The sequence below is a fragment of the Glarea lozoyensis genome (assembly GCF_000409485.1).
Source record: "Glarea lozoyensis ATCC 20868 chromosome Unknown GLAREA9, whole genome shotgun sequence".
Lineage (NCBI taxonomy): Eukaryota > Fungi > Ascomycota > Leotiomycetes > Helotiales > Helotiaceae > Glarea > Glarea lozoyensis.
The window spans coordinates 1,540,499-1,567,117 of NW_007361004.1; the positions used below are offsets into that span (position 1 = coordinate 1,540,499).

The following is a 26,619-nucleotide window of genomic DNA, read 5'->3' on the forward strand; positions in this document are numbered from 1 at the left end:
CGCTAATATGGCATCTTTCTGCAGTCTAAGTCTGGATTTTCTGAGCCCTTGAAACGTTATAGGTTGTGACTTTCGGTAACATAGAGGGTCTCGGCAGCAAACGTTTTGGGATTTCCATCCGATGTGTTTGATAAAAAACAATACTCGGTCTATCTGGAGCTTAAAGCTAATTTAAATAATTTTGGCTTTGTCTGAGAAGTGTTGTGGAATTCGTGATGCTATATTTGGAACTCGTTTCGGCTTCCTGTCTGAGCAGTCAGATGGATAAATGCGGTTCTTTTCGCTTGCGCGGAAGACCTAACAGAGGCTCCGACAGGACTTAAGTGTGGCAATGGCACAAGTCTGAAATTGCAAGCCGTTGATCGATTGTTTACTACGAATTCACCCAAGATTTCCCTGTATCTCCTGGGATTCTATGTGTTGATCAATAAGATCGGAGTACAATCGTGTCGATAAGACTAATGAGGTGATTTATTTGTTGGAAAGCTTCAACAATATGCAGCAGACTCATTACTCGTGTCTGATAACTTGTAGAGCAGCCGTAACGCACAGTTGTTATACTCTTCTCTGTGGATGAGGGATACTTTTAGATCGATGATAAATCCATCATGTTCGTCGCCTGAATTTTGGTCATACTGTAAAAATACTAGCAGCACTTCATCACCTAATTATTTCTAACACTTGACGTGCAGGAGCAGGTTGTATTCCGTCAAGTGTTTGATATTTTGAACATAGTTCACATCAAGTACTAAGGCCAGGTTAGCAATCACCTTTTGAACGGTAGCGATAAACAAATGGATCTTCCTCATATTCCTGACCGGTAGAGTCTTTCCACATAGCAAGGCGGCCTGGGTTAGTTGCAAAAACTTGAATACCAAAAAATCGCAGGCATAAGTGGGCGATACCTTGGATATTGCATTGTTTGTTGCTGGTTTCCCAAACAGGCAGGAAAAATGTCAACATCCACAGCCAAGAGAAAGACGGCAGAGTTGTATTACCTATTCCGAGCAAGAAAGCCACGGGGCATTGAGATTGGTTCTAGTTTCAACTTGTGGCAGATCATGGACGGAACGGGCCGAAGGGAATGAGGCTCTACGATTCCGTGTCGCTTGTGTCTTTGCAAATGCAATGGTATAGGTTTCGCGCTCTATTAGAGTCATTTCCAAGGGCGATGTACCTATGGTCAAACTTCTATGAGCGAACCCAAGACATGGATTTGATTCTACTCTGCATTTTTAGACGGATCGAAAGCCAGAACATCAGAACGCTTTTGAGAATTTCAGCCTTCCTAATTTGAACTCAGGTAGGGCAAATGGCAAATTATCCTGCATAGGTACCGAGTATGCCATGTTGATCTCCGCTCGCGGAAGTGACCGTTTCCACAGAGTTTGTCACTTTTCTCACAACTGATGGTCATGACTGTAATACGACAGCCTCTTGGAATGAATTTATTCAATAACGAGCGAAGGATAATAAAATTCCTTTGAGAATTAACCTAGGTACATTTTATGCATGCTCGCGGAGGACAAAATGAGTGGCAGTCACCTACCCGCAAATCTTAGACTAAATAATAAGTCGACTTCGAATAGAGCTTAAAAAGTCTTATTTATTCACTTGAAACAGTTGACGAAATAGTCATAATGTTCTGAGTTAATCCACTAAATTACGCTATTTCGTCAACTTAGTCGAAGCACTATTCTAGTTCGACTGCCACGTATTTTGTCCTCGAGGCATGTTCTTGGAGCCATAATGGCCATGCAGGGCGTGCACGGACCTCATGCACTTTTCGGGATTTATGCGGCTAATGGCGTCATTGAAGATCATCCGAGATGGACCAATCAAAAGGATCGCGTCGACACGATACCTTTGTTGAGTCTTAAAACCGATGTTGCGCTCGAACCATTTCACAACTTCGCGTTTCGTGTTACTGATATATTGATCTGAAAGCCATGGCTCATCACGAATCTGAACCGATGCCGAACTGGCTAGATAATAGCGAGTGGTCGGCGCCGAAACAAGCACCCGACTCTGGCCTGTTACACTTCGAACGTCTCCTCAATTTCTCAGTCCCTGGCAACGACGCCGATATCCACAACTGCGAGCCAAAGCCCTCCAAACCGCTGGCATGTGTAAGATGCCATGCTCAGAAGCTTCGTTGCGTCAGAAAATCCGCTGACGTACGAACCTGCGATCGATGTCAGAACGCCGAAGTTGAATGCACTTCTCGACAATTACGTCGTATGGGTCGACCTGTCGAACATCACAACAACAATAAAATGGCAAACGGTACAAGATCAAAGCATAAATTACAGAAAAAGGCAAACGGAGCCCGAAATAGAGGTTCGACCGACGGTTCGGCTCGTCCGCCGCTAGTGGGGAGTGAGGGGGGGAGTGAGGGGGGTACTAGCACATGGTCTCCACTAAGTACCGGCCGGCCGGTGTCAAGACAAGACAGCGACGGTAATCATATTACGGCTTCTAGTATATCCTCAAATGATAACGATATCTTCATGGACGTGGAGGTAACAACACATATACCAGGAGGTCAATTCACGAACGGCAGCAGCAATAGTAACAGCAGTAATCCCACAACTCAGCTCACTCCAAGCTCATATGTAGCTTCGGATATGGATATGTGGTCGTCATGGCCAAGCCCAGCAAAATTGACTTCTTATACGGATTCCTTAATAGCTGGATTTGATGGTTCAATCTCTTCATTTCCAAATTTTGAGGACCTCTCTGGGAGCTTGTTTCCCCAGGGTATGGATATCGGCGGATTCGGAGAGAGTCATAACCTAAACAATAGCAACTCACGCTCTCCTCGCGAAACCTCCCCAGATGATCCGGTTGAGCAACTTTCGAAATTCCAAATCGAGCTATATCAATGCCTTACATCCGTCAAAGTCGTCGAAAAACTCAAAAAGCAGAAGTTGCGGGACATGACTAAAATGTCAAAAGAAGTCGAGGAAATCGATACTACCTGGTTACAAGACTTGTTTCAGACATCGGAACGGTTTATAGAAGCTCTAACCGGCTTTGTCAGCAATACTTTAAGTATTACCGTACCGACAAACACGGCTGGTGATTCAAGAGAGGTTCAGGAGTCAAATGCTACCATCGAAGTCGACACTGCCACCGGTCTAATGATAGTGAGCTGCTATATGCGCCTCCTTCAAATTCTCGAAGTGGTCGTCTTCATAGTTGAGACGTACCGCGATTTTGACTGTCCAGGCACCTACGTTGAAATACGGTTTGGATCATTCATTCCGAAAACTGACAAGGCTCTGTCGGCTCGTTTACTTGGGCAATACGTGCTGCATTTATTAGACGGAATCTCGGAAGCGGTTGATAAGGCAATCGCGTCACGGCAGCCATATGCTCGTGCGATTGCTGATACGCGCAGAGTGGAAGGAAAGCTGAAGGAGCGTATTTCTACCGCGTTACATTGATTTGAGTTCGTTCATGGGCGGAAAAATCATTTGGAACGGAGTATGGCAGCGAAAATTGCAAATGTCTCTAATTCTTTTTGGAATGATGAACTTCACAGTTAAAGTGGCTATCATACTGCACGGTGCAATTCTTGGAGTTAGTCACGTCTGGTTGGAATTCAAGACAGGCGTAAATTTTGAAAGTTGCAAAAATCTCTTTGCACATCACCGCATCAAGATGGCTTTGATGGTAATCGTACTTGCTTTTATCTAGATCGGACGCTTTTGAAGTTGGCTCTTATAGATGAATTCCAATTAAGATGGATCTGGCGTTCTTGTCGGTTACTCACTTTTAATTTTTTAAATTTCCTTAGTCAAGGAGATGACTTTTCTTCTCTCCGTGGGAAATCACCATGACCTTGAAACCAACAACTCATGTTTCACATCTTTTTGGACAGAAACAGCTGCTCGACTGTCAACACTTGTGCGGTCTCGCATCGCAGGCCTGCAGACTTTGATCATCACTAGATAGGTGCAAATGTAGAGACAGCTAGCTTCTCCTTTTTCATTTTTTACTGACCAGAATGAAAGTTACACAAAAACGACGGACAAGTTTCGAGATTGATCGGACGTTCCTCCGACGCACTGTCTAAACCGAATCGCGATCAAAACAGTCTGCATACCATGGCAGACAAGATATTCGCCAGCAACATGCATAGAAGCGGCCAGCTTGAACCTGCTTCATCGGGAAAGGTGATTATACAACAGGATACAAAATCAAAGACTCCGGGATCGGAAGCGGGTTGTACCGTCAGGGCCGTAGATCGCTTCTCGAGAATCAAGCCGTGTCTTATATATCAATGTAGCACAACAGATGAGTTTCTTCATGCATCTGAAAGCTCTACCCCGCCCGGCACATCCAAGCCACCGAATCACGGCAGATAATCCGCCACGAGGTAGAACGGGCAAATGCCATTGTGGAGAACTAGGTTCTTATCAGAAAACGAGAGCAATGCCATTGTGGAGAACTAGGTTCTTATCAGAAAACGAGAGCTGTACCTTCGTAAAGTCACCGATAATGGCATCTGCTAGTGGCAATCATAGCGGAAATTGACACGGAAACTTCAATCGGAAAGGGAAGTTTTAAGTTGAGTCACCGAGTACACGAGGGCAAAGTATCCGACCGAAACGAACACTTTGGGAGTGATGAATTTGGCATGAGACGTTCAAAGGCTTGTTAGATTCAAGTCCCATCAGACTTTGCTGGAAGAACTCCCTTTCTAAGCCTCATCTACTATCACTTTGTGTACCACACAGAGGCGTAGACATATTTTCAGCCTCTTAAATCTTTTCCATCCAGCGGAAGCAATGTACTTCCTTTATTTTTTCTTTTCTCTGTTCGGAACACTCCTCGCAGCCCCACCAGGCCTCTTCCACGGAACCTCAGTAGTGATAATCCCCAGCAACGAAACATCAGATCCAGGAAACAGCACTATCCTAGCAGCGAATTTCTTTTGTTATATGGGAGAAAAAGGCTACTTTAGTTTCGGATGGTAAGCCCTTTCATTTCCGTCTTCTCGAATTCATCGACTACACAAGAAATCACACAATCTAACAATCTCTAGGTGGATACCACCCTCACTATCCGCAAACACCTCCCACTGCGTCCCAACCTCCCACACATTCCACTGGTACGAGCACGCGCATCTCCAGTCCTGCACCCCTTCCAGTTGCACCTACATCACGCAAAACTACCCCGTCCGCATTCCCAGCCACGCAAAAGGTATCCCACTCCCTCCTAACCCAGTGGATTACACGATCAAAGCGCTCGATATCGGGAATGGCGATTACGGGAAGATGGCGGTGAGTTATATCGATGATGCGGATACTGAATTGCGGGTTTATGGGATCGGGACGAGGGAGATTTTGGGGGGTGAGAAGTGTAGAGAGGCCTTGGGGACGTTGGAGTGGGTTTTGCAGAGGTGGAAACCGGACTTGGGGTTTGAGCTTGTGGATATTTGTGGTGAGGAGAGGGGGTTTGGGGGAAGTGGGTTGGAGGGTGGCGGGAGTCAGCAGTTTTTGGGGCAGTTGTGAGGGTCAAGGTGATTTGGAGAATAGGATCTTATTATTGTTACCGCATTGCATCTTATTGTGGATGATTAAGCTGCATTTATTGAAACACTTTACCGGGAATAGACATTCTGTTTAACTGAATGTTTGCTGTCGTCGCATTTGATCAGGACCGAGAAGAGAGTCGAAAGTTTGGACATACTCTAATAGTACCATTCATTAGCCTAGCATAGGCTTCCAATTGAATGGAGAGCCACAACGCATACTGTAAAGTAGTTATATCGAAGCCGGGTAAGTCTGCTATTAGTCTCGTTCTTGTAATATAATCTTGTTCAGACAACCCCCTAAATTTGCTAAATATTTTCGCTTTGCAACTAAAAGTCTCCATATTACCATTAGTGAAGCAGAATTTTACAAACGTTGGTTACTTGAAATCGATATAAATCAATACGAAAGTCCACGCAAGCTATTGCAAGTCGACTTTGCACACGAATTGTGTTTCATTTGGGGCTTTTTGTCTACGACTACATGTCTCATTAGCTACCTTTAGCGATTTAACCAGAATCAGCACAATTCTTCTAATAAAAAAGAACTATTGGACACCTGAGCTACAATCCGCCGCAGAAACGTTAGTATGTCAAACTCGTTAACTTTTTTGGAGTTGCTGAGAACTAACAACCTTTTAGTAAAGCGCGTGAAGTAAATTCCAAGACTTGATGGCGCAAAGGTAAAGGAACATCCGCAACTCTCACATTGGGCCCCAGCGAGAATCTATGATCTACATTTTAAAAATTGATAGTGATATTGGTGATCAAATTGCGTGTTGTGACAAATGGAACGTGTGGAACATCGGCTGAAAGATGAATCAGACAAGGACTTTTCGTATAGAAATTAGCAATTTAGAGGAAATAGCAACGCTCTGACTCTGACCACGAAACTCATGCATTTTCCCTTTGACAGTGTACGGTAATGGTGCTTAATCGCAAAATGGACATTGGCACAGCTGTCAGTTAGAATCGAAATCTGGGACAGCCTTTAGACGGAAAGCAAGGCACCCCCTATGTCTCTACGTACAACTAAATACAGGTCTTTATTGAAAATGCTCGCTCTCTCTCATAAAATAATAAGAATTGTAAAAATCATTCCCACAAATTGTTGTCCTCCCAAAAATCTGAGATATCTTGGCATTCAATCTGAAATATGTGGGGCGAGCTTGACCAAGTTTCTTCGTGAGCTTCCCTACAACCGATGAACAACACAAAAGGATCAGCCACAAGCAGAAGCGAACGGAAGAAACAAGATATATAAAATATTAGCTATGGAATATCCCAAGACAAACAAAGCACTTCGCTTTTCATCCATCGGAGAAGATCTGAAAGTGGTCGAGATCGATGTTCCCCCGCTTCTCTCAACAGAGATTTTGGTGAAGGTTCATGCGGCATCGATTAACCCCGTTGACATCCAACTATGGAGATCAGGAATCATAGGCGTAGTTTCAGGTCAGAAAGGAATGGGACGAGATTTCTCTGGCACCGTTGTTTCGGTAGGAAGCAGTGTCCAAGGGTGGACTGCAGGTGATGAAATATTTGGACTGCTTTTCCACGTGGTGAGTTGCAACGCCTATCTTCACGCGTTTCATCGTACCTGCAAGTTCAAATCCCATATATGTGTCTCAATTTTCTATTTTGCATCCTAATGATTCCCTGTTGAAACACGCTAATCCCAAAGCCAATAAGTTTGGCGAAGGAACATTCAGTCAGTACATCAGAGTCAACCCTTCGTCTGATCCCGTTGCCAAGAAGCCGACTGGCTTCACGCACGAACAGGCAGCTTCAGTGCCATTAGTGGCGTTGACTGCCTTCTCTTGCCTGGATTGGTTACCGACCGTGCAGCAATCACCAAGGCGGGTTGTCGTGAGAGGAGCGGCAGGTGGGACGGGTTCCTGGATTGTTCAACGTAAAAGATCCCCAACAAACGCGTTGGGCTGAGATAGAGTGCTGACCTGGATATTCAGTAGCAAAAGCCGTTTATGACTGCCATGTTACGGCCATATGTTCGGGACGAAATGCGAAGTATGTCTCTGGACTTGGTGCGGACGAGGTGATCGACTACACGAAGGAAGATGTATCTGCCACACTTAGGGTACACCGCAGCGATGCCAAAAGAGATTATGATCTACTTGTTGATTGTGTCGGAGGAACCGATTTGCTCGCTATCTATGCAAGTTGCTGCCCACTCCTCTCACTGCATGGACTCTAATCTTAATCTAGCCACAAATCCTGAACCTCAGAGGAGCATATGTAACCATCGTCGGCGACAAAACAAATGTCAAATCTCTCGGGGGGCCAATTACATACCTAACAAGCCCTGCCCAGATACTACGCTTCATCAAGGGCTGGGTATTCGGCCCACGGTATGCCTGCGTGTCGCTCTATTCCAAATCTGATCTTCTGGAACAAGTTGCTCGCCTTGCGGACAGGGGCGAGGTCCAGGCGGAGGTGCAAGAGGTGATAGAAGGTGCATTCGATGAGAGGGAAGCGTGGCGGAAGGCAGTGCAGATGATGGAGGAGAAGAGAGTCCGAGGCAAAGTGACCCTGGCTATTCTATGAGTCTCGTTCTCAGAGCGGCCGCTCGTCAGACTCACTGCACTGACCCACACTGGAAGACGAACTAATATATAATATATGTGTATACCTGAATAGGTGGTTGATTTATATTACCGTTTAATAGACGCGTAATATCTGAGTTTACTAAGCATTTTCTTGGACGAAGCTTGTACGACACGGGTGACAAATTGCAGGCAAGACATGATGCAGGCAAAGGCAATGCTCAATCTCGGAAAAAAATGTGCACGTTTTTCAGCACTTGCTGTAGTAACTTCTCGCCACCGGCTTGTTGAAGTCTCTCGTGCGACGGTGGTATACGTCGCAAGAAGCAAGCAGTAAACGCGAATAGGAATGTCGGAAAAGTGTCAAGCAAATTGGAAACATGGAATCCACGAGTTGATGCTACAAATTGCAAAAATAGTGTCTTAATGCCAGCCCGGTGACCATACTCGAAGTGCTGACCGTTTTTCTTGGGTATGAAGCCGAGCGTGAGATGTGATGTGAGGAAGCCGAACGGCGAATTACATTTCGCAACTACCCATAACATTTTTGAAAAAGTCATCATGATCTTCTCTACATGCTTTTTGTTGCACAATTGAGATATACAGGAGCTTCGTATGGGATTATTTGGGCTTGTGGGATCGAAAATGCTTCCAATCCGTCGAAGTGAACGCAGGCCCAACGCCCAGCTACCCCTATCCAGCAGAACTCGCAAAGCGATTTTGGTCGTCCACCAACCACAATACTCTCTGGGTTTGAATTTGTTCTTAAATATTCATTTGCGTCATGATACAGTTTATTCGGACTAACAGCTAAGTCACAGAGACGAGAAATGGACACGAAACAAGGAAGGATTGAGTGCGAAAGAGACCACTGACGATCATGTTCGAAACGCCTGTGAAAATCCACGTTGGCCATTCGGCACATAGTTAATTCTAATTCACATCACTGCCACATCGAGTTTTTCATGTGAAGGCCTATTCTGTAGGCTAACTCGACACAGGATACCCTCAATAGCCTCTCAGATAATCGTCGGCGAAGGAAGCGGATCTTCGAAAACACAAATCGATGAAAAACCATGGATCTCCGCGCGATCTCTCCGATCTCCATTATACCAGAAGGCAAAGCATACTTCGCCATCTCAAATCCCGAGTCGATATCCCTCTACCACTCTGCACATTTCCGAATCCTCGGAAACGCGACATTCTCGAAGCGACCCGGAGCAAACACAATCACTGCACTTGGGAACTGCTAGTAGCTTCAAGGAAGAGAGGTCCAAACTTGCATGAACAAGGAAAATGGTGGATATTTTCGGAGGGTCAATAACCCCTTCGCATATTCGCCATAATGAACCGCGATGAAAGTCGCACAGCACACGGAGATACAATTCACTTGCATCGAAAACCCCTTTCCACGAGCACATGCTCAACGATCAGAGCCAAAACTTACGGACCTGTGAGGCCGGCTCGGGGCATCTATAGTAATCGTCAAGCAATTCGCGCAATCCACGCGGCTCGTCGTCTATCCTCCAAGCGTCCGAACCGCATCCACCACTCTCTCTTTCCCATCTAGCTCCAGTTTACTAAAATCTTCCGACACCATATCTGCCTCGCCATGAATAAAACACAAGACAGCAAACATGATCATCGCCACGTAAATCTCCCCACAACCCGGATCTACCGAGCAGGAATGAAGTTTCGGTGACGAGAGTGAACGTGATGAGGAACAAATCTGATCTTAGTAATCCAGCATGCGGTGTGGCGTGAGATACAATGTGACCTACCTACCTGCCCTTTACGCATTACCAACCTGCTTTTATTTTCTTCGCATAGTCGTGAACGCGCATTTGAAATCGAGTTTTTTTTTCTTCTAAAAACCAATGGCTCTGCGTATGTTTACTGCATTGGGCAAATGATACTGAAGTCCGCGCATTCAAGGCTTGCATGGGGGAGCAGCTCGTATCAGTGAGATGGTGGGTCTGATAAGTGGGGTTGGGGAAGCGAATTGGGGAAACGAGGAGAGGATGTCTGGAGGCGGAATGTAATTATGGAGTTCAGTAATATAATCTGTAATTTATTTGAGTGATCTAATGATAGCTATATCTTGACTCTACTGTCTGACTGAATGATACCTGTATCCACGTCCTTGTTGTCTAGTACTAGTCTTCCGAAGACTGCGCCACAAAACTCCAATAAGCAACGCTGTGTGTCAAAGATCAAATCCCAAATGCTGCAATGCACGAACCCCGGAAGACCAGTCGTGTTGCCGTAGAACCCCAAACTCCGAATCCCAATGCCAATTATATGTCCACAATTGATACTCAGAACTCACATAAACCCATTGATTTGATCGACCCCTGATATTGCAATATCTGTCGTGTAAAGTCCATAATACGTTCGCCTCCAACTTTCAGCAAGCACCGGATCTGGTTCTAGATCTGCAAATTCTATGCCGTTCATGCCTAGTTCGACCGACAGAAACACCGCGCGGTCGAGAACCTGTCGTGCCAGATCCATTTTGTTTTCACAGTGTAGTGCGAGTGCGATAAGTAGTAATGTCTGGATGGAAAAGCCTGTTGAAGGTAAAGATGGGAGATCTAGGAGAGCTAGTGCGGCGTTTCGATAGGGTGTTGTTGGAATGGAAGGGTCGTAGAGAGTACCGACGTAGGATATCGCGGTTGTGAGATGTGAAAGAGATGCAGGGTCGGAGTCAAGGCGTGTAAGGAGGTAATAACGGGGTAGTACAAAAGGATGGGCTTTGTAGAAGTATCTATTGTGTATTTAGTACTGTATGTTCCAGTCTTCTGAGGATGGAAGGCTTACGTGTAGAACAAATCGATTAATCTCCTGGTGCCAATAGGCCGATCTCGAGCGGCATCATTCCCAGGACTTCGATTCTCTAAACTTCCACTGATTGAATTTGGAGCGCTTCCAGTCATGCTTCCCCATGGATCACTTTCTAAAGTATAGCCGGCACCACTCATAGAACCCGAAGAGGTTGAGTATTCTAAATTTGGCGATGCTCTAGAAGATGTCGAACTCTTACTCTTCTTTGGAGCATTACGGTCGCGCATTCCACGCCTTGACTTGGCATAGAAGCATGGCTTATCATCGGTAGCACATCTTGAACAGCCAGGAAGCTCAGCTCCACATTTAACATGACGTGAGCGACACTTTTGGAGCAAGTCAGTTTCTATATTCTAGAATAGGTGGAGGTGATGGAGGGATCAGGTGTGAGAAGAATAATCCTCGTATAAGCTTACCGGTATGCATGCTAGTGAGACTCGAATTCCACCTCTAGGCGCACCGGTCGTCGTTGCTGGCTTTGGTGGTTCGGAGTTTGATGTTGTAGATTGAGGTGATGGACTGTTGTCTTCCATTGTGAGATTATCGAAAGAAAACTCTGTCAGAGATGGTGGTGACTCGAAATCAAAGAACATAGAGATTGACTCCGCTCTCTCTCTCAGTTGAGTTGTTTCCGAGTTTGCGCCTCCAGTGCTAAGCATATCGTTATAGGGAAGTCAATCCGTCGATTGAATGTAGAATCTCTTGGCGAAGTAGTGAGATAATTGATGCGCTGTAACCTCCTATGAACTCTATTGTATGGTGCCAATCCGAAGAAGTTGTAATCGCTTCACCAAAAGTCGAACTTGTTGCTGTATGCTCCTAGAGTAAGATGGATCGGATGATCTGGTAGATGAAGTAGCAATATGGAATGCAAGAAGAAGAAGGAAACTGACACTGGCGGAATGAACATATACATATCGTAGAACAGCGGATTGAATCCCATGAATAAAAGTCGAGAAGCCCGTCGTAGCAGCATAGTACCACCCCTGTAGGAACATGCATATAGGCACCTTAACCTGCTTTGGTCTGTCAGACCTTCTGTCAGCGGAAGTCGCCCAAGTAAGCATTGACATGGAACCAACGGGCTTGAAGCAAATCAAAGATACCTTGCCACAATTACACCACCCACACCTAGTTCCTCAAATGGCCTAAAGGATTCGAAATTAGACCGTGACCACACCCTTGTCGAGAGTGCATCGTATTTCAAATTAGAGTTAATTCTTTATACCCGTCTCACCTTAAAACGACCCACATTTTAGACGCGCAACTTACAGCCCCACGGAAGGTTTTGGTCCTTACTGGCTATGAACTGGTCTCAACAGCATCTGTGATGGCTAAACAAATCTAGCATCTTCTCTTCGATTTGCATGGCTGTGCAACGATTACCAGTGTATTGCCAATGCGTGGTAATAGCTTAGTGATAAGATTGTGATCGGAAACACTCATTATACAAGCCCAACCAGTTGCGTGCGAACTTTGCATTGCCTAATTAAGAATAGACCAAAGAATTTTTTTTGTTTGATCCATAATCCTGTTTGTCGGATAGAACGCACATTTATTCGGCGTTGATGAAGTAACCAAAAGGCTTCTGAGTCGGTTTCAAACAGCTCACATTTGGAACTATGGATTTGTCCACGAAAGACACAAAGAGTAGCCGACACAGCTGAGACTCTGACCCTGTGCCATGTGCTTTCCCCTGAAGCCACAGAAATGTTGATCTGGGCTTTCAGTACTGAGGGTAGGCCGATCTAGTCTAGCGACCAATCTCACCCCAGCAAGAGTAATACGACAAGCGAACTGTGTTTTTCGGGCTCACGATCATTGGATAGATCCCGAAATTTGCTGCCGTTCCAAATGATCTCACCACCAGTCGTCCCGTCGCTAAAAGATCTTCAGCATGACTCGTTGGTATAATTCGTGTATTTTTACTGACTGCATTACAGCATCACTGGTCTACAGCGTTCACGATAGCGGCTCACCCAAGGAAATTGTGTGTTTGACAACATGATAACACGTGGAAAAGCACGGCAGAATCGAGGCATGCGGGGAAGGCGTCTGACTTTCAAAGTCAAGCACTGCGGACCATGGCCGCTAGGAGACTAGCGACGTTGACCACAAAATCAACAACGACAAGAAAGCGGAAGGCTAGCCGCAGCGCGGCAAACCAAATTTCAGGAAGAATTTCTCGAAACCTGTGTAAAAGAACATGAAAGGAGACCTTCATATGCGTAATGGCCACTAGCACAGAACTAGTAGGATCATAAATGACTGCAGTACGCGAAACACCGAGAACACAAAAGTAGCACACATGATACCTTATGTTTAGCCAATTGTGAAGCAGTAATGACTTCTCTGACGGATATTCAACCAGAGCAGGCACACATTAACCATCAACTTGACTGGTTTATTATGGATGCCATAGACTTCCACAGCCATGCACGGAATGAAGACCCTGGATGTAGGCAAATATGCTCACCGCTAATGAACATATCAAGAGCATGGCATAAGGTAACTCCAGTCGAGGGGATTGATCAACGAGACACGCCATAGAATCACTGACAACAGAAACAAATAAACCACCGACGTACGGCCGTACCAACAAGCGTGGTGCTTCCTTTTGGATTGCCGATTAGTTTTCCCGTTTAGAGACTGTCGAGCATGGTTGATTGTTCCTGCATGAATGTCGCGATATAGAGAGTCTAGTGTAGCTGAGGATGTGCTGTGATCACTGCGGAAGAGGCACCGCAAAGTGGAGGCGTCGGCCGCCAGCAGCTTGTTCCTGATTCGAGGGGAATCTTTGAGCACGAGTTGCCTTATGGTGTGGGACGGGTATGGATGCATGGAAGTTCAGTCTGTAATTGAAGCTAGTCCGCGTGTACTCGAGTAATCGTCCAGATACCCGTATTCAATTAACGAGTAAATTATCTTTGATGATTTATTGAGCTTGAATAATCGTGAAGAACACTAAACAGTGCTTAAGGCCAATGAATTGGAATTTGGAAAGGCGTGGTATACGAAAGGTGGAAAGTCGCAGGTCTCCAGAAATTCTGCAGCGGTTCCTCACCGCATCGTCAGCCACAAGAGGGAAACAAGATCCGGTTTGGGTTAGCTGTAAGGATCAGAGCTACCGTCATTCTCTCGTGATTGCAACCCCAAAAACGAGGGATTCCGGGGATATCGACAGGGCTGCAGCTGATTGCTTTAGGGCTGGAAGAAAATGCAAGCAATCAGAGCCAGTCATTGCTCTAGAGGAAGTTTGGTAGAGTGTCTGGGCTCATAGAACGTCCCGTTCAGGTGGGATCGGGCAAGCCGTGTCTGGGTCGATTTGCATGCGCGAACCACAATTGTCGCATAAGCCCTCCAATGGGTAAAGGTACGGTTGGCTGAGGCTGATGAGCGTGAATTGCCAAGGGCGCAAGCTAGTATAGCCAGGTCGCTCCAGTGCTTTACTCATCGCCATGTGCATTATTAAGGGAGGTTCACACGTTGTTGGGAAGTTTTAGCGTTTGTAAAGAAGAGATAGACGAGATGGCGGTCTGCGTAGGGCGTCGGATCCCACAGTAACTGGTTGCCGTCATAGGCGGCGTCTAGTTAAGCTTAAAGATGACATGAGCATTGGGGGCGCGAAGATGCAATTCGTTGAATGTGAGGTTGGAGTTTGGAGGAGATGCCGTGGTCTACAGCCGTAGTTGGAAATGCAAATTGTCGTTTGAAAAGAGTTGCCACGTGCTCGGTTAAACATCTATCAAGGCGTCTATCACCAGTGACAATGCTGCGGTTTGGCCTCCTCAAAGCCCGAAGGCCAAGGACTTTCCGATATCATTCATTCGATTCCCACTTACGAATGCTTCCTAATGCCGTCAGCTTCGAATGATACTCGAATACCTTCCAAAGTTCCCTTCGCTTGCAGAAGGATGCTTACGTGAGGAAAGCTTGTTATCTGTTTCCTGGGGGTCAGATTGTGCCATCACTCTCACTTTGTCCCGTATATCCAGAATATACCCTTGGCCGCTAGTGAAATTGGCACCGATGTTCCCTTAACATTGCGTTTATAACGTGGTAAGACGACCAAATGCGTTACCGACAGGGCGTGCGGTGTTAAGGATCTTCGGTCGGCCAACGGAGCTGTCATCGGCGATAGAGCTGGCCCGGCGCGATCTGGTCCCGACTTCGAACAGCTTGAACCTCGGCTTGTCGGCCACCACTTTGCGCTGCGAACAATCGTGCGACAGCGTTCGACATCGATGAAAGCCGCCAGAGGGAAATCGATATCCATTCCTAATGACGTCCATGTAGCATGGTGTCCAACGATTTTGCCCTCGCTCAGCAGCGCCTAGCTCTTCGGCGACAAGCTCGAGAGCGTGAAAACCAAACTAGGATAGCAGCGCAACGAGAAGCATCGAACGCGTCGCAGCGACTCAGAAAGCTTCCGTATCCGCTGGGACGGCTTGGGGAATCCGGAATTTCACTCTGGGATGGCATACGTGGGAGAGAAGGGACACGCCCGGCTTTCAGAGTTGGGCAGGTGGACGCTGAGCTTCTCGACGAAGAACTACTCGATCTTCTGAAAGGACAAGTCGGGGATGCGCTGAAGTATTTCGGCTCACACATACAGGATGACTGGTCTGCAGAGATATTACTGGCACTGAGGGCTGTCTTGTTCAAGATCACTATTTGGGATCACGATGCCACATACGGTGCGGCGCTGCAAAACCTCAAATTCACAGACGCAAGGAACAAAGGACCAGTGCTCGTGTCACCATCGAAGTGGCAGAAGTCTCTATACGGCTTATTCACAGTAGGTGGGAAATACGCATGGACAAGATGGGAGAACTGGGTAGTCGACCATGATAATGGGTATGATACACCAAACCCGAGAATGCAGACATTTGCGCGGTTGTCAGACGCAATATCCACGGTACACTCGACGCTCGCATTCGCTTCTTTCTTAGTGTTCTTGGTTAATGGAAGATATCGCACTATTTTGGACAGAATCTTGCGCCTGCGACTAGCACCTCCGACGTCACAGGTCAGCCGTGAGGTTTCTTTTGAATACCTGAACAGGCAACTTGTATGGCACGCGTTTACTGAGTTCCTTCTCTTTGTTCTGCCTCTTGTTGGCATTAGTCGTTGGAGAAGGTGGCTCGCAAGGGTTTGGAGAAAGACTAAATCAATTGTTGCAAGTAGCGGGGAAGAAGAAGATATCCTCAAATCTGGAGAGTTTGCTTTCCTCCCCGAAAGAACGTGCGCAATTTGCTATCAAGATCAGAACTCGACCTCAGCATCTGAAGCGGAGATAGTAGCCGCATCTGGAGCTTCAGGAGTTATTGGGTCGGCCCAGACGGATATAACAAATCCATACGAAACGATACCATGCGGCTGCATCTACTGCTTTGTATGTCTAGCAGGTCGACTTGAGGCCGAAGAGGGTGAAGGTTGGACGTGTCTCAGATGTGGCGAAGATGTCAAAGAATGTAAGCCTTGGAGTGGAGATGTCATTGAAGAAGGGGTCAAGACAACATCAACGACGAAGTCGGTTGGATTCAAGGATGTTCCCAAGGAAGGTATCGAGATGGAACCTGCTACCAAGGAGGCGCAAGTCGAAGAACAGCCAGGTCCAGCTGCGGGCGCAGGAAGCTCATCGTCGCGTGAATCTTCTGTGTTAGGCGACGAGGAGGCATTTGACGAAGAGGCGGAAGGAGATGTCGAGTACGACGAAGATGACTAGCCAGCTCTTTCCTAAACGGACAGCCTATTCTTCAAACGGCGTTGAAAGTCGTTCTGGAATCCGAGACAAACGGAGGGGTGCATATTGAGAAACTTATGCCGAGTCACCAGCCTGCCTGCTAATGCAACTAATAGTACTTTTGAACTAGGATATTTTTAAACCCTCAAAAGAATTACCTTCCACTGATCAGCTGATAAAAATCAATCCCCAAAATGGATCAATTTGACAGCGGCAATTATTTCCAAAGGCATGACGACATCGACCCTATTGGGTCATTGGCAAGCTAAAAGACTAGGGTCCTGTGGGTCCAGAATGTGCACAACAGTTGACCACATCCTTCATACAACAACTCATCGTGCAACGACACCAAGTATCGTCGAGAAACTATTCTGATCTTATACATTGAGGCAGCTATTAGGCTCTTCGAAGATTCTCACTATTTTCATCCCTTGACGCGACAATGTGGGACCAGTTGGAACCCACAGGGCCTCACGTCACCTATTTAACATTTTCAGTATTCCTCATAACGTACGCGTTGTTCTCGCAATTTATCAGAAACAATCTTCATCTGTCAGAGCCGCCAATAGCTGTCTTGTTCGGCATCATCCTCGGTCCATATGTGCTGAATTGGATAACTGCTAAGGAATGGGGCCTCGACGATGGAATTATGCAAGAAGTAACCCGAATTATTGTCGGGATCCAATGCTTCGCAGTTGGGATTGAGCTTCCAAAATTCTGGTTCAATCGCCATTGGAAATCTGTGTTGTACTTTTTGGGACCTATCATGACATTTTCATGGGCTATCACGGCGTTGTTTGCATACCTGATTTTCCAAACTAGTGTTCCGACAGCTATGCTTATTGGCGCATGTCTTTCGCCAACAGATCCTGTTCTTTCAGCAAGCGTTCTATCAAACAGCCGGTTCAGCGAACGAGTGCCTGCGCGTTTAAAGAATTTGCTCTCTGCAGAATCAGCTTGCAATGACGGCGTCTCATTCCCGTTTTTGTACATTGGAATTGTATCTTTCAAACATGCGACATCCGCCGGAGAGGCGGTCAAAGAATGGTTCCTTATCACGATTCTGTGGCAATGTGCTCTTGGTATAGTCGTTGGACTCATAATAGGTACCATTGCGAACCGGGTTCTTCGCTTTACGGACTCCCGAGAATACATATCCGAGCCATCATTCGTCGTCTTCTATCTGCTTCTCGCCATTCTCTCCATTGGAGTTGGCTCAATGCTTGGATCAGATGACTTTCTAGTCGCTTTCGGCGCTGGTGTTGGGTTTGCTCATGATGGATGGTTCTCTAGCAAGACCAAAGCAACAGCATTCCCATACATCATCGACATGATCCTCAATAGCGGGATGTTCGTCTTTTTCGGTTCCATCATCCCATTCGACAAATTCGTGCCTTCCTACACAACACCTAATTGCGGAATATGGCAACTGTTCATCTTTTTAATTCTGGTCCTTCTCTTCCGCCGTATTCCAGTGGTGTTGGCCATGAAACGAATTGTCCCGGAACTACATACATACCGCGAAGCCCTCTTTTGCGGCCACTTCGGTCCAATGGGCGTTGGCGCATTATTTCTGGCCATCGAAGCTAGAGCTCAGCTTGAGACTGGCACCAGTATACCAAGAGGCGAACCAGATTTCAGCAAACCGCTTACCGATAAGCAGCGAGCTATATATCTTATTTGGCCTGTGATTTGTTTCGTCGTTCTCGGCAGTACGATGGTGCATGGTTTGAGTACCTTGGTTATTAGTATTGTGGGACACTTTGCGAGACACGAGGGAGAGCGGGCGCCCTTGTTAGGACAAGAGACAGAGGGGCTGGATGCTATGGTACATGATACGGGGAGTGAAGATGAGGGTGCTGCTGACGAAGAGAGTATAAGCGGGCTTGCGCGTTGAGCAGTCACAAATCTTGTGGAAGCTTCGCGCCGGTTGATGGCATAACTCTCAGGTGATTGATCGCAGATCTTCATTTGGTGGTAAACAAGCGAACTCGATTGTATTTCTATTTGCATTTGTATCTGTATCTGTATCAACATGATAAAACTAATCATCTCGAACTGGCATATGTGTATAGGTAAGTACTTTCCCAGAATCAAAACAAATCGCTAGCGAAACGGAAATTCTGTACGCCAATTCCAAAAAGTAAATTCCAGCCGAATTACGACACTCTCTTCTAACTAAACTTGACATCTCGGACATTACCGAGATACATAGACTCTTGATCTACTTACATTTAATCTCTATAACCTTATCTCTCTACGATTTCTGATAGAGGCATTAATGGTTTCCAGTATATAGAGCTGGTAAACATAGATCTCGATGGCTTTTCATAGCCGAGCTTGCTGAGATGGGGTTCTCGACGTCACATGACATGACACTTACTTTCCTTGTTGTTTAGCCACCATACTTACCTTTCAACTCCTTACCAGTACCTACCTTCCCTTTCCTTAAATCCAGAGGAGCATAACAAACCGTCTCAGAACCGACTTGCATTCCTTTGCTGTATGCTTCGCGGTTGCTAGAATCACAATTCCTGGCTCCCATGTCGACAGCACCATCTCTAGAGAAAGGCACTCCCTCTTCAACGGAAGCTGTCTACGCAATATTGAATGTATTATCCAATAATCTGACCATCGACTTGCGGCCCTCATTGGCAACATTGGTCGCAACCCCGACTGACACAACCGTGCGGCTTGTTTTTAACGCCGAAATATGTCGGCAACATCCTTCAACGCAGAGTTTAGAGGAATCTCATTCCCCTCATGTGCATTTGGTATAGTTTATCAGAGTCAAGTAGAAACTCTTTCACATAGAATACTAACGTCAGTGCAGGGTTCAATTAACATAAGTCCAATTGATATCCAGCGATATTTGCGCGAATATTCGACAGCCACTGTGGCTGCCGCCTGTAAATCCAGCAATGCGAACGTAGAAAGTCATGATATTTCCAATTCTACAGTTCAACCCCAGAGACGAAATTCTATGCTAGTGGAACCGGAGATAATCTTACGTTTTAGCCAGGAGTCCGATCATCATCTCGACAAGAGGCGCAAAATAAGTGACGATTCTCAAGAGGAAGTGATTGTTGAAGATAATCAGCAAGATGATTACCATGCTGCGGTGTTTGAAGATAATGCCACTACTCGACAAATTCAAACTAAATCACGCGAATTTCCTCAACGCAAGAAGAAGAAAGATCAGGACGTGCACGAGTTGCAGCCACTGTCTACTGAGAGGTTTGTTTCTGGTGTGTGGAAGCAGATATTCAATAGCGTAGAATTGACACCAAGCTCTCTAGTAAACTCTTCATATGTATGTTTTTATTGACTCGGCTAATAAATTGTAAAGGACAATCTATGTGGCACCACCAACCCAGGCAGCAGCTCTAATATTGAGGTTAGATTTTTCTCTCCCAAAGATATCCTGTCTAACCATTTTCTAGGCTTTTCGCTTTATCAACACGATTTGTCTACGAGTTACCAAGTTGAGCAAATGTTCTCGCGCTTTGGAAACTATCGTACAGGCCCGCTGGGTGGATTGCTTCGAAGCTCGAGTGAAGGAGATTGAAATAGAGACGCCGTTTTTATCGATTACGGAGACGAAGATGTGCGCTTTGAGAGAGGCATGCACCATGCTTCAGTGGTCGGAGAAGGAGCTCAGAAATAAATTGTATGATTGCCTCATCACTCAACTTTCTATAACTACCTGCAACACTCAACCCTAAATTCATGCGATTTGAATCTCGGTAAGCAATCATTCATGAAAAGACGTATCACTAATTGATCTAGATCCATCTGGCGAGGCTACAAAGAAATCAAGGACGCAGGTGGATGGGCTTGTCTAGTCTTCGCAGGTTCAGGAATTTACAGATTCTGTAAATACAGAGTTGGCTTCGGTAACGGTCTTACTACCAAGCTTGGGAAACAGCGATCTAGCTTAGAGGTCGCAGCAGACACAATACACCCGGAATGGCGACAACTGTTGAGCATCATCGGAGAAGAAACCCACTTGATCTACACTGGCCACCCACATGACTGGGTTGTGTCTGACGGGGGAACTCCTCTCGAGCTCAAGTCCACCTATACGCAGTGGGATCCAGATTTTCATTTTACGCATCTGGAATCTTCACAACTTGATCCGAATTCTTGGGGGACCGACGACCCACGTTGGACGTCGAATACAGACACCTCATTCTGTAACAGTTGTGGGTACTTGCAATCTAACGACGTATCTCGCAATGAATGTCGGTGTTTTCCGGAATTGTATGGAGGCTGTAAGACGCCAGTGGCAGTGCAAGTGTTTCGCACACCCTCTGGAAAGAACAATGGACTCATCGCGCGATGTGTAAGTGCAGTTTCAAATTGTTGCTGAGACCATTGTTAATGATTGCCATAATAGGAATTCCCTCGTGGCGCTGCAATTGGAGAATTCGTTGGACTGATTACGAAAGACATGGAAGGTAAAGATGTGATGCAAAGCGATAACAATGGGAAGCGCTATCAGATCTTTCAAGGGAAATTAGGTTCGAAACGCCATCTCTGATATCGACACAACTACTCACAACTTATGTTTAGGTAACTATACCCGTTTCGTCAACCACTCGTGTGCGCCCAACAGTCAGTTTCAAAAGTTTTGCTGGCTAGGCTCCGAGCGCGTTATCTTGACGTCTCGGGGAATCGAATCTGGGTCGGAAATCACAGTCGACTACTCAGATGAGTATTGGAAGGGACTAGACAAGGAATGCAAGTGTGGCGAGCCATGCTGTCGTTATTTGAAGAAGCAGACGAGAAAAGCTTGAACGTCAGTTTAGCAGCTCTTTGAAATAATCAAACACGCTTTTGTTTTGTTATATTATTCGTGGAGCACTCCCCTGAGCCTCGCGATCAGTACGAGACATCTATTCTATCACCTCGTCCAAGTCCAGCACCAGACGCCAAGAAATGCCAGAACACCTAGCAAAGCTCGCAGAGGACAAAATAAGTGGCAGTCACCTACCCGCAACTCTTAGACTAAATAACAAGTTGACTTCGAACAGAGCTCAATAGTCTCATTTAGCTAAAACAAATGATGGAGTAGTTATAATGTTCCAACTTAATCCACTAATCATACGATATTTCGTCATCTTGGTCGAACAAATCTGTTTCGACTGCCACATATTTTGTCCTCCGCGAGCAAAGGAGAATTCCTGGCAAGCCTTTCTCTTCAAAAGCTTACCCCTCTGGATTCAAAAGTACGACGCATGGCTTTCGACGAAACGAAGTGGCGTTAACGGTGAAAGCTGCCAACTCTCTGTCTCGGTACCCCTGATCTCCTTTCACTAAACTCACGTTCTAGACCGAAACCTTCTGTGCTGGACGTATCTGCAATCTTAGGCGCACCACCCAAGCTGGCGAGAACAACTTCATTTGTAGCAGTCAAGTCGTCCATGACTTGAAGCTCTTTCAAAGAAAAGAACTTTGGCATCAGGACCCAGCGAAACGGAATGAGGATACAGACTAGAACAGGGAAGCCTGGATGATAACACATGCGTCAGTGATTAAAGGGATAAAAGAGGCAGAAGAAGACTCCTAAAAAATCAACGAAACAGAAAGAATTGGTGGACATACCGATTGCTGCTATAGTTTGTGAAATTGCAACCGGCAGCGCCACGCCAATCATTTGGCAAAAGAGATAGAGCCATATTTTGCTTCGAGGAATCTGAAGCAGGGGATCATTGCTCTGGATGAAGCGACGTTCACTGAGGAGGAAGAGTAGTTTCTTCGTAATGCCATTGCTTTCAATGGAACCCCACTATGTTAAGTAATGTCAGAGAAGCGCATTTTTAAAACAAGATAGAATCTTACCCCAACGACGAAGAAAACCCCTGAGAAGATTGCACGTGGCATCGTGTGTAGGACTATCAAAAGAGGACCGGTCATCGTTCCGATAATACCCAAGCCCATTAGAAAGTGCGACACGCGTTGCTCAACAACCTTTGATGCTTTGACTATAGGGCGGCGGATTTCGTTGCCTTCCCCTTCCTCGGTAGCGATTACTCGAAGCTCCGTCTCGTATACGGTTAGGGAATCGGTATGCACTGGCGCCTGAAGGGTAGCATTTTAGCAGTTATGAAGCAAGAAATCATTGACTCGACCTACCTGAGGAACTAGACCATTTGGTAAAGGAATTCCCAGAATTCCCGCAATGAATGTTGTGCATCCCAGGAGAAAGAAGTCCCAGTGGAAACCACCAGGTTTCTTGAGAGGATATTGTTTAGCTTGAGCAGTTAAGCAACTGACGTTCTAGGAAGATTTAGCGCTGAAGTAACTGGATGTGTCGAGAAAGAAACCCACATGATCATAGTAAAAGAGGAGCATGACTAAAAATCCAAACGGCATCGCGACGAAGATCCATTTCACATCGAGCGTCCAGAACTCGATCAGCCAACTACGCTGCTGCGTTGGGTAAAAGGCTCGAGTGATGGGCAGTGTGCTGATATTCGATCTTTTGAGCGTTCCTGGGATGTGTGAAAAGCCGACCCAAAATAACGTGGCAATCTAATCGCGGGTTAAAAAATTATGAATTAAGCAGAGGAAGAACTTACTGGGTAAGCGTAATCAGCGAGCAAACCTCGAGCCCATGGCTTTGCGAGGACACCATTACCGAGTTTCTCCAAGGCGTAGACGGTTGCAAAATAAAGAATTGCTATTACGCAACTCAAGTATCCATCGACGACCCCGTAAGAATCGAATAAGCTGACCAGCTCTTCAACTCCCTTGACTACAAGATATCAGGTTCCCTCCGAACAAATGATTACATTAGGGTCAACTTACTCATATAAATAATCCCAACATACATCCCAAAAACCTCACTCGAGAAATCCGTCACATACCGCATATAATCGCATAAATTCCCAAACGCAACAACCCAGTGGAAAATGGCCGCCCATATCGCAGTCCAGCACATGAATCTGGGGTAGAGCGTTACGTCGTATATCTCGATGATATCGTAGATCGTGTAATTGAATAAGGAAATGAGTCCTGTGATACCTACGATGGTTAATGGTTGCGCGCTGATGGTGCTGAATACCATGGCCGCCAAGGCAGATGAGAAGAGTGATTCGTTGACCCCGTAGAAGCCGTTTGGTCGCCGGTCCATGTCGAGGGTATATGCTAACGCAGGGAGAAGGCTTTTGTAAAGATTAGGTCCTGTGAACTTTGTCGCCATAGAATAGTGAGTTTTACTTAACAAAGTACATACGTATAGTACTGGCGATAGTACGATACGTGAAGGCGTCTGTAATGTCACTCCGATAGAATGGGAGGCGGCGTCGGACGTCGTGGTACATCCCCCAACCTGGCCGCAGAAGTCTGAATTTCTCCCATCCTGTTTGGCCGTCAAAGGTGTAGCCTGGGGCTGGTCTAGGTGGTGGCGACTCTTTTGGGTGTAGCTGTGAGCTGCGTGTTTCCGTATTGCTAGGAATATCTGGTTCCGTACCAGTCGAAGAGTCGTTGGGTGCACTACTTGAGGAGTCTTTAATCTCCATCATAGAGGACGAAATTCCAAAAGAAGAATTTACACAAGAAACAGTGTTGTATCTGAACCTAATGCTATGCAGGAAACAAGTGTGCGGAAAGGTAGTTGGTGTATGGGTTCAGAATAGGCAAGAAGGTAGAGACGAGAAATGGTCGGAAAGATAATAAAAGTGAAAGTCCTGGTTATATAGCTGCAGATAAATCGAGTTTGCCGCATTCTACTAGGATGAAAAGCGACTAAACTTTCAATTGGTATACTTAAGTAAATAGACCGAGATTGAACTTACCAAGGTTGCTGTGACGGTCTGCCAAGTCGTCCAATACTCCACCCACTTCCTATCACCGTCAAAAAGCTACGAAAAGCCAAAATGTATGAGAAATCTCCATTGATGCACTACAGTTGACTGTGAACCTTTTCTAGATGCAGGTAAAGTCTCAGTAGGCGTTCGCAAACTGTGTTCTATGTCGATGTGTTTCTGAACGGGACGTAAAGCTGTTGGGTGGAATAGTGGAGCAATTTTCTGCCCGGGCAGAATATTTGTCTACTACGGCAGCACCAACGGCAACCAAAGATTTTGGTCTCGGCATCACCCAAAAGGCCCCGGAATACCTACACTCTAGACATTATCGTACTTTCGATTCAGCCAAATTGACCTTAACAATCTTAAAATACTTGAATCCTGCATCACGACATTCAGATACTTTCAATTTGGTGTTCGTGGCAGTCTTCCCCATATTGAATCAACGATCGAGGCATGCTCTAGAAATTTCTTGACTATTTTGATAGATTGTAAATCATTGAAGTAAGATAGTTGTTCATAATTTTTTGAATGAATCTGGGTTAAAAGCTACTGTCCCATTAGCAAATACTGACTTGATCGAATGTGCAACCAGCGAATTGGTACGTACAGCATGTTACGGATCGGGCGAAATTAGCAGCTCTTTTAGCACACCACTTAAACTGTATTGTAAATTTTAAGGCTCTGAAAGTCGAGTCCTTTTACTCATGCGCCATTCTCAAAACCCTTTCCTCCACAACTCTGATCAAACTCCACCGCCTCTTTCAACCCACAACTCTCAAAAAGATCCCTAACAGCCACCGCATTGCCTTTTGTCTCACCGGCCTCCTTCAAGTCCTTAAAAGCTTTGCCGACAGCCTCATATACCGCACCCAATGCTAACGTCGGAGTGATAACAATTTTGTACCCTAAATTTTTCGCCTGCTGAACATCGAATAATGGACTAACGCCCCCAGGTACACAGTTATACAAAGCTGGTACTCCAAGCTCTTTCATCTCCGCGCAGAACTTACGAGCTTCCTCAGCAGAACGTACACCTTCGAGGAATGCTACATCCGCACCGCACTCGACAGCTCCTTTGAGACGAGACACGGCTTCATCGTACCCGTGGTCGGCTAACGCGTCAGTACGGGCGATAATGACGATGTCACGGGATAGCTGTGTACGGGTCGCTGCTGCTGCACGAATGCGGGAATTGAATGTTGACGCTGGAACGAGTTGCTTATTAGACAGGTGACCGCAGCGTTTGGTAGTGGCTTGGTCTTCCAGATGGAATGCTGCTACTCCGCCGTTTATACTTTGTAGATCATTAGTTGATGCCAGTCTTAGACATTTTTGGCTGCGCAATTCCAACTCACTAAGCGGCTGTCGTACGACCGACCATCAATGGACCTAGTAGCATTGGTAAGCACTGTAGTAAAAAGAGAGTTAATTAGAAGTGAGCCTTACCACCATAACCTGTATCTGCATCTGCAATCACGGGAATCTTGGGATCGATATTTGCAATCATTGTAGCATTATCTCTCATATCGTTCATGGTAGCGAGCCCTAAATCAGCAGCGCCAAGTCTTGACATTGTAGTCCCAGCTCCAGTCTAAATAAATTAGCTCCTTTCCGAAATTCCATTGAGAGTTCGATACCATATACAAAATATTGAATCCAGTCTTAATCGCAAGTCTAGCTGTAAAGCCGTCGTAGACACCGGGACAGACCACAATAGCATTGTCTTCTGCAAGCATAGCTCGCAGCTTTGATGAAGCAGATGGCAGTGGTGTCAGGTCAGCCATCTTGTAGCAGATTTCGAGGGCGAGGTAATCGAGGTGCAAATGCAATTTCCTAGTAATACTTTGTCCCTAATTCTAAATAGCTATTTGGCGAATAATAGTATAATCTGCTCATGCAAAAGCCGTGAGTAGACGAGGAGGGTTATAAATCTCTTGAAGTTCCCACCTTCGTTTGTGGGGAAACACGTCAAGAACATTGTTAGCGGGACGAGCCGGCTGTGATTTTGCCAGGGAGAACCGAGTCATGAGTAAAGTCGGCTGCATGCTTCCAACCCTTTACCACGAGCTCCAAAGAGCCATAAAAGGGCTCTGGAAGTCTGGACAT

The 26,619-nt window shown here is 45.9% G+C and overlaps 10 protein-coding genes across 10 annotated transcripts; 7 read left to right on the forward strand and 3 right to left on the reverse strand.

Annotated features, from left to right (window-relative positions):
* Positions 1–1,949: 1,949 nt before the first annotated feature.
* On the forward strand, positions 1,950–3,449 carry GLAREA_08451 (uncharacterized protein; the record flags this gene model as incomplete). Its single annotated transcript, XM_008090495.1, has 1 exon — positions 1,950–3,449. One exon carries the CDS (start codon positions 1,950–1,952, stop codon positions 3,447–3,449), a length of 1,500 nt encoding a protein of 499 aa, XP_008088686.1.
* A 1,347-nt stretch (positions 3,450–4,796) lies between these two features.
* Positions 4,797–5,522, forward strand: GLAREA_08452 (uncharacterized protein; the record flags this gene model as incomplete). The annotated part of the gene is made up of 2 exons (XM_008090496.1): positions 4,797–4,981; positions 5,054–5,522. 2 exons carry the CDS (start codon positions 4,797–4,799, stop codon positions 5,520–5,522), a joined length of 654 nt encoding a protein of 217 aa, XP_008088687.1.
* A 1,294-nt stretch (positions 5,523–6,816) lies between these two features.
* Positions 6,817–8,107, forward strand: GLAREA_08453 (GroES-like protein; the record flags this gene model as incomplete). Its single annotated transcript, XM_008090497.1, has 4 exons — positions 6,817–7,104; positions 7,235–7,454; positions 7,513–7,640; positions 7,769–8,107. The coding sequence occupies 4 exons, from the start codon at positions 6,817–6,819 to the stop codon at positions 8,105–8,107; spliced, it is 975 nt and encodes a 324-aa protein (XP_008088688.1).
* A 574-nt stretch (positions 8,108–8,681) lies between these two features.
* On the forward strand, positions 8,682–9,393 carry GLAREA_08454 (uncharacterized protein; the record flags this gene model as incomplete). The annotated part of the gene is made up of 3 exons (XM_008090498.1): positions 8,682–8,719; positions 8,928–9,001; positions 9,122–9,393. The coding sequence occupies 3 exons, from the start codon at positions 8,682–8,684 to the stop codon at positions 9,391–9,393; spliced, it is 384 nt and encodes a 127-aa protein (XP_008088689.1).
* A 1,038-nt stretch (positions 9,394–10,431) lies between these two features.
* On the reverse strand, positions 10,432–11,609 carry GLAREA_08455 (Zn2/Cys6 DNA-binding protein; the record flags this gene model as incomplete). The annotated part of the gene is made up of 3 exons (XM_008090499.1): positions 10,432–10,873; positions 10,927–11,276; positions 11,367–11,609. 3 exons carry the CDS (start codon positions 11,607–11,609, stop codon positions 10,432–10,434), a joined length of 1,035 nt encoding a protein of 344 aa, XP_008088690.1.
* A 3,638-nt stretch (positions 11,610–15,247) lies between these two features.
* GLAREA_08456 (uncharacterized protein) lies at positions 15,248–16,678 on the forward strand (the record flags this gene model as incomplete). The annotated part of the gene is made up of 1 exon (XM_008090500.1): positions 15,248–16,678. One exon carries the CDS (start codon positions 15,248–15,250, stop codon positions 16,676–16,678), a length of 1,431 nt encoding a protein of 476 aa, XP_008088691.1.
* Positions 16,679–17,138: 460 nt separating this feature from the next.
* On the forward strand, positions 17,139–18,593 carry GLAREA_08457 (uncharacterized protein; the record flags this gene model as incomplete). Its single annotated transcript, XM_008090501.1, has 1 exon — positions 17,139–18,593. One exon carries the CDS (start codon positions 17,139–17,141, stop codon positions 18,591–18,593), a length of 1,455 nt encoding a protein of 484 aa, XP_008088692.1.
* Positions 18,594–19,239: 646 nt separating this feature from the next.
* On the forward strand, positions 19,240–21,495 carry GLAREA_08458 (SET; the record flags this gene model as incomplete). The annotated part of the gene is made up of 7 exons (XM_008090502.1): positions 19,240–19,470; positions 19,530–20,009; positions 20,046–20,093; positions 20,140–20,366; positions 20,486–21,041; positions 21,096–21,219; positions 21,272–21,495. The coding sequence occupies 7 exons, from the start codon at positions 19,240–19,242 to the stop codon at positions 21,493–21,495; spliced, it is 1,890 nt and encodes a 629-aa protein (XP_008088693.1).
* Positions 21,496–21,962: 467 nt separating this feature from the next.
* GLAREA_08459 (HCO3- transporter family protein) lies at positions 21,963–24,222 on the reverse strand (the record flags this gene model as incomplete). Its single annotated transcript, XM_008090503.1, has 8 exons — positions 21,963–22,207; positions 22,304–22,487; positions 22,541–22,780; positions 22,835–22,978; positions 23,030–23,233; positions 23,281–23,456; positions 23,510–23,884; positions 23,937–24,222. The coding sequence occupies 8 exons, from the start codon at positions 24,220–24,222 to the stop codon at positions 21,963–21,965; spliced, it is 1,854 nt and encodes a 617-aa protein (XP_008088694.1).
* Positions 24,223–25,215: 993 nt separating this feature from the next.
* Positions 25,216–26,297, reverse strand: GLAREA_08460 (Phosphoenolpyruvate/pyruvate; the record flags this gene model as incomplete). The annotated part of the gene is made up of 4 exons (XM_008090504.1): positions 25,216–25,807; positions 25,869–25,902; positions 25,960–26,104; positions 26,151–26,297. 4 exons carry the CDS (start codon positions 26,295–26,297, stop codon positions 25,216–25,218), a joined length of 918 nt encoding a protein of 305 aa, XP_008088695.1.
* Positions 26,298–26,619: the final 322 nt, after the last annotated feature.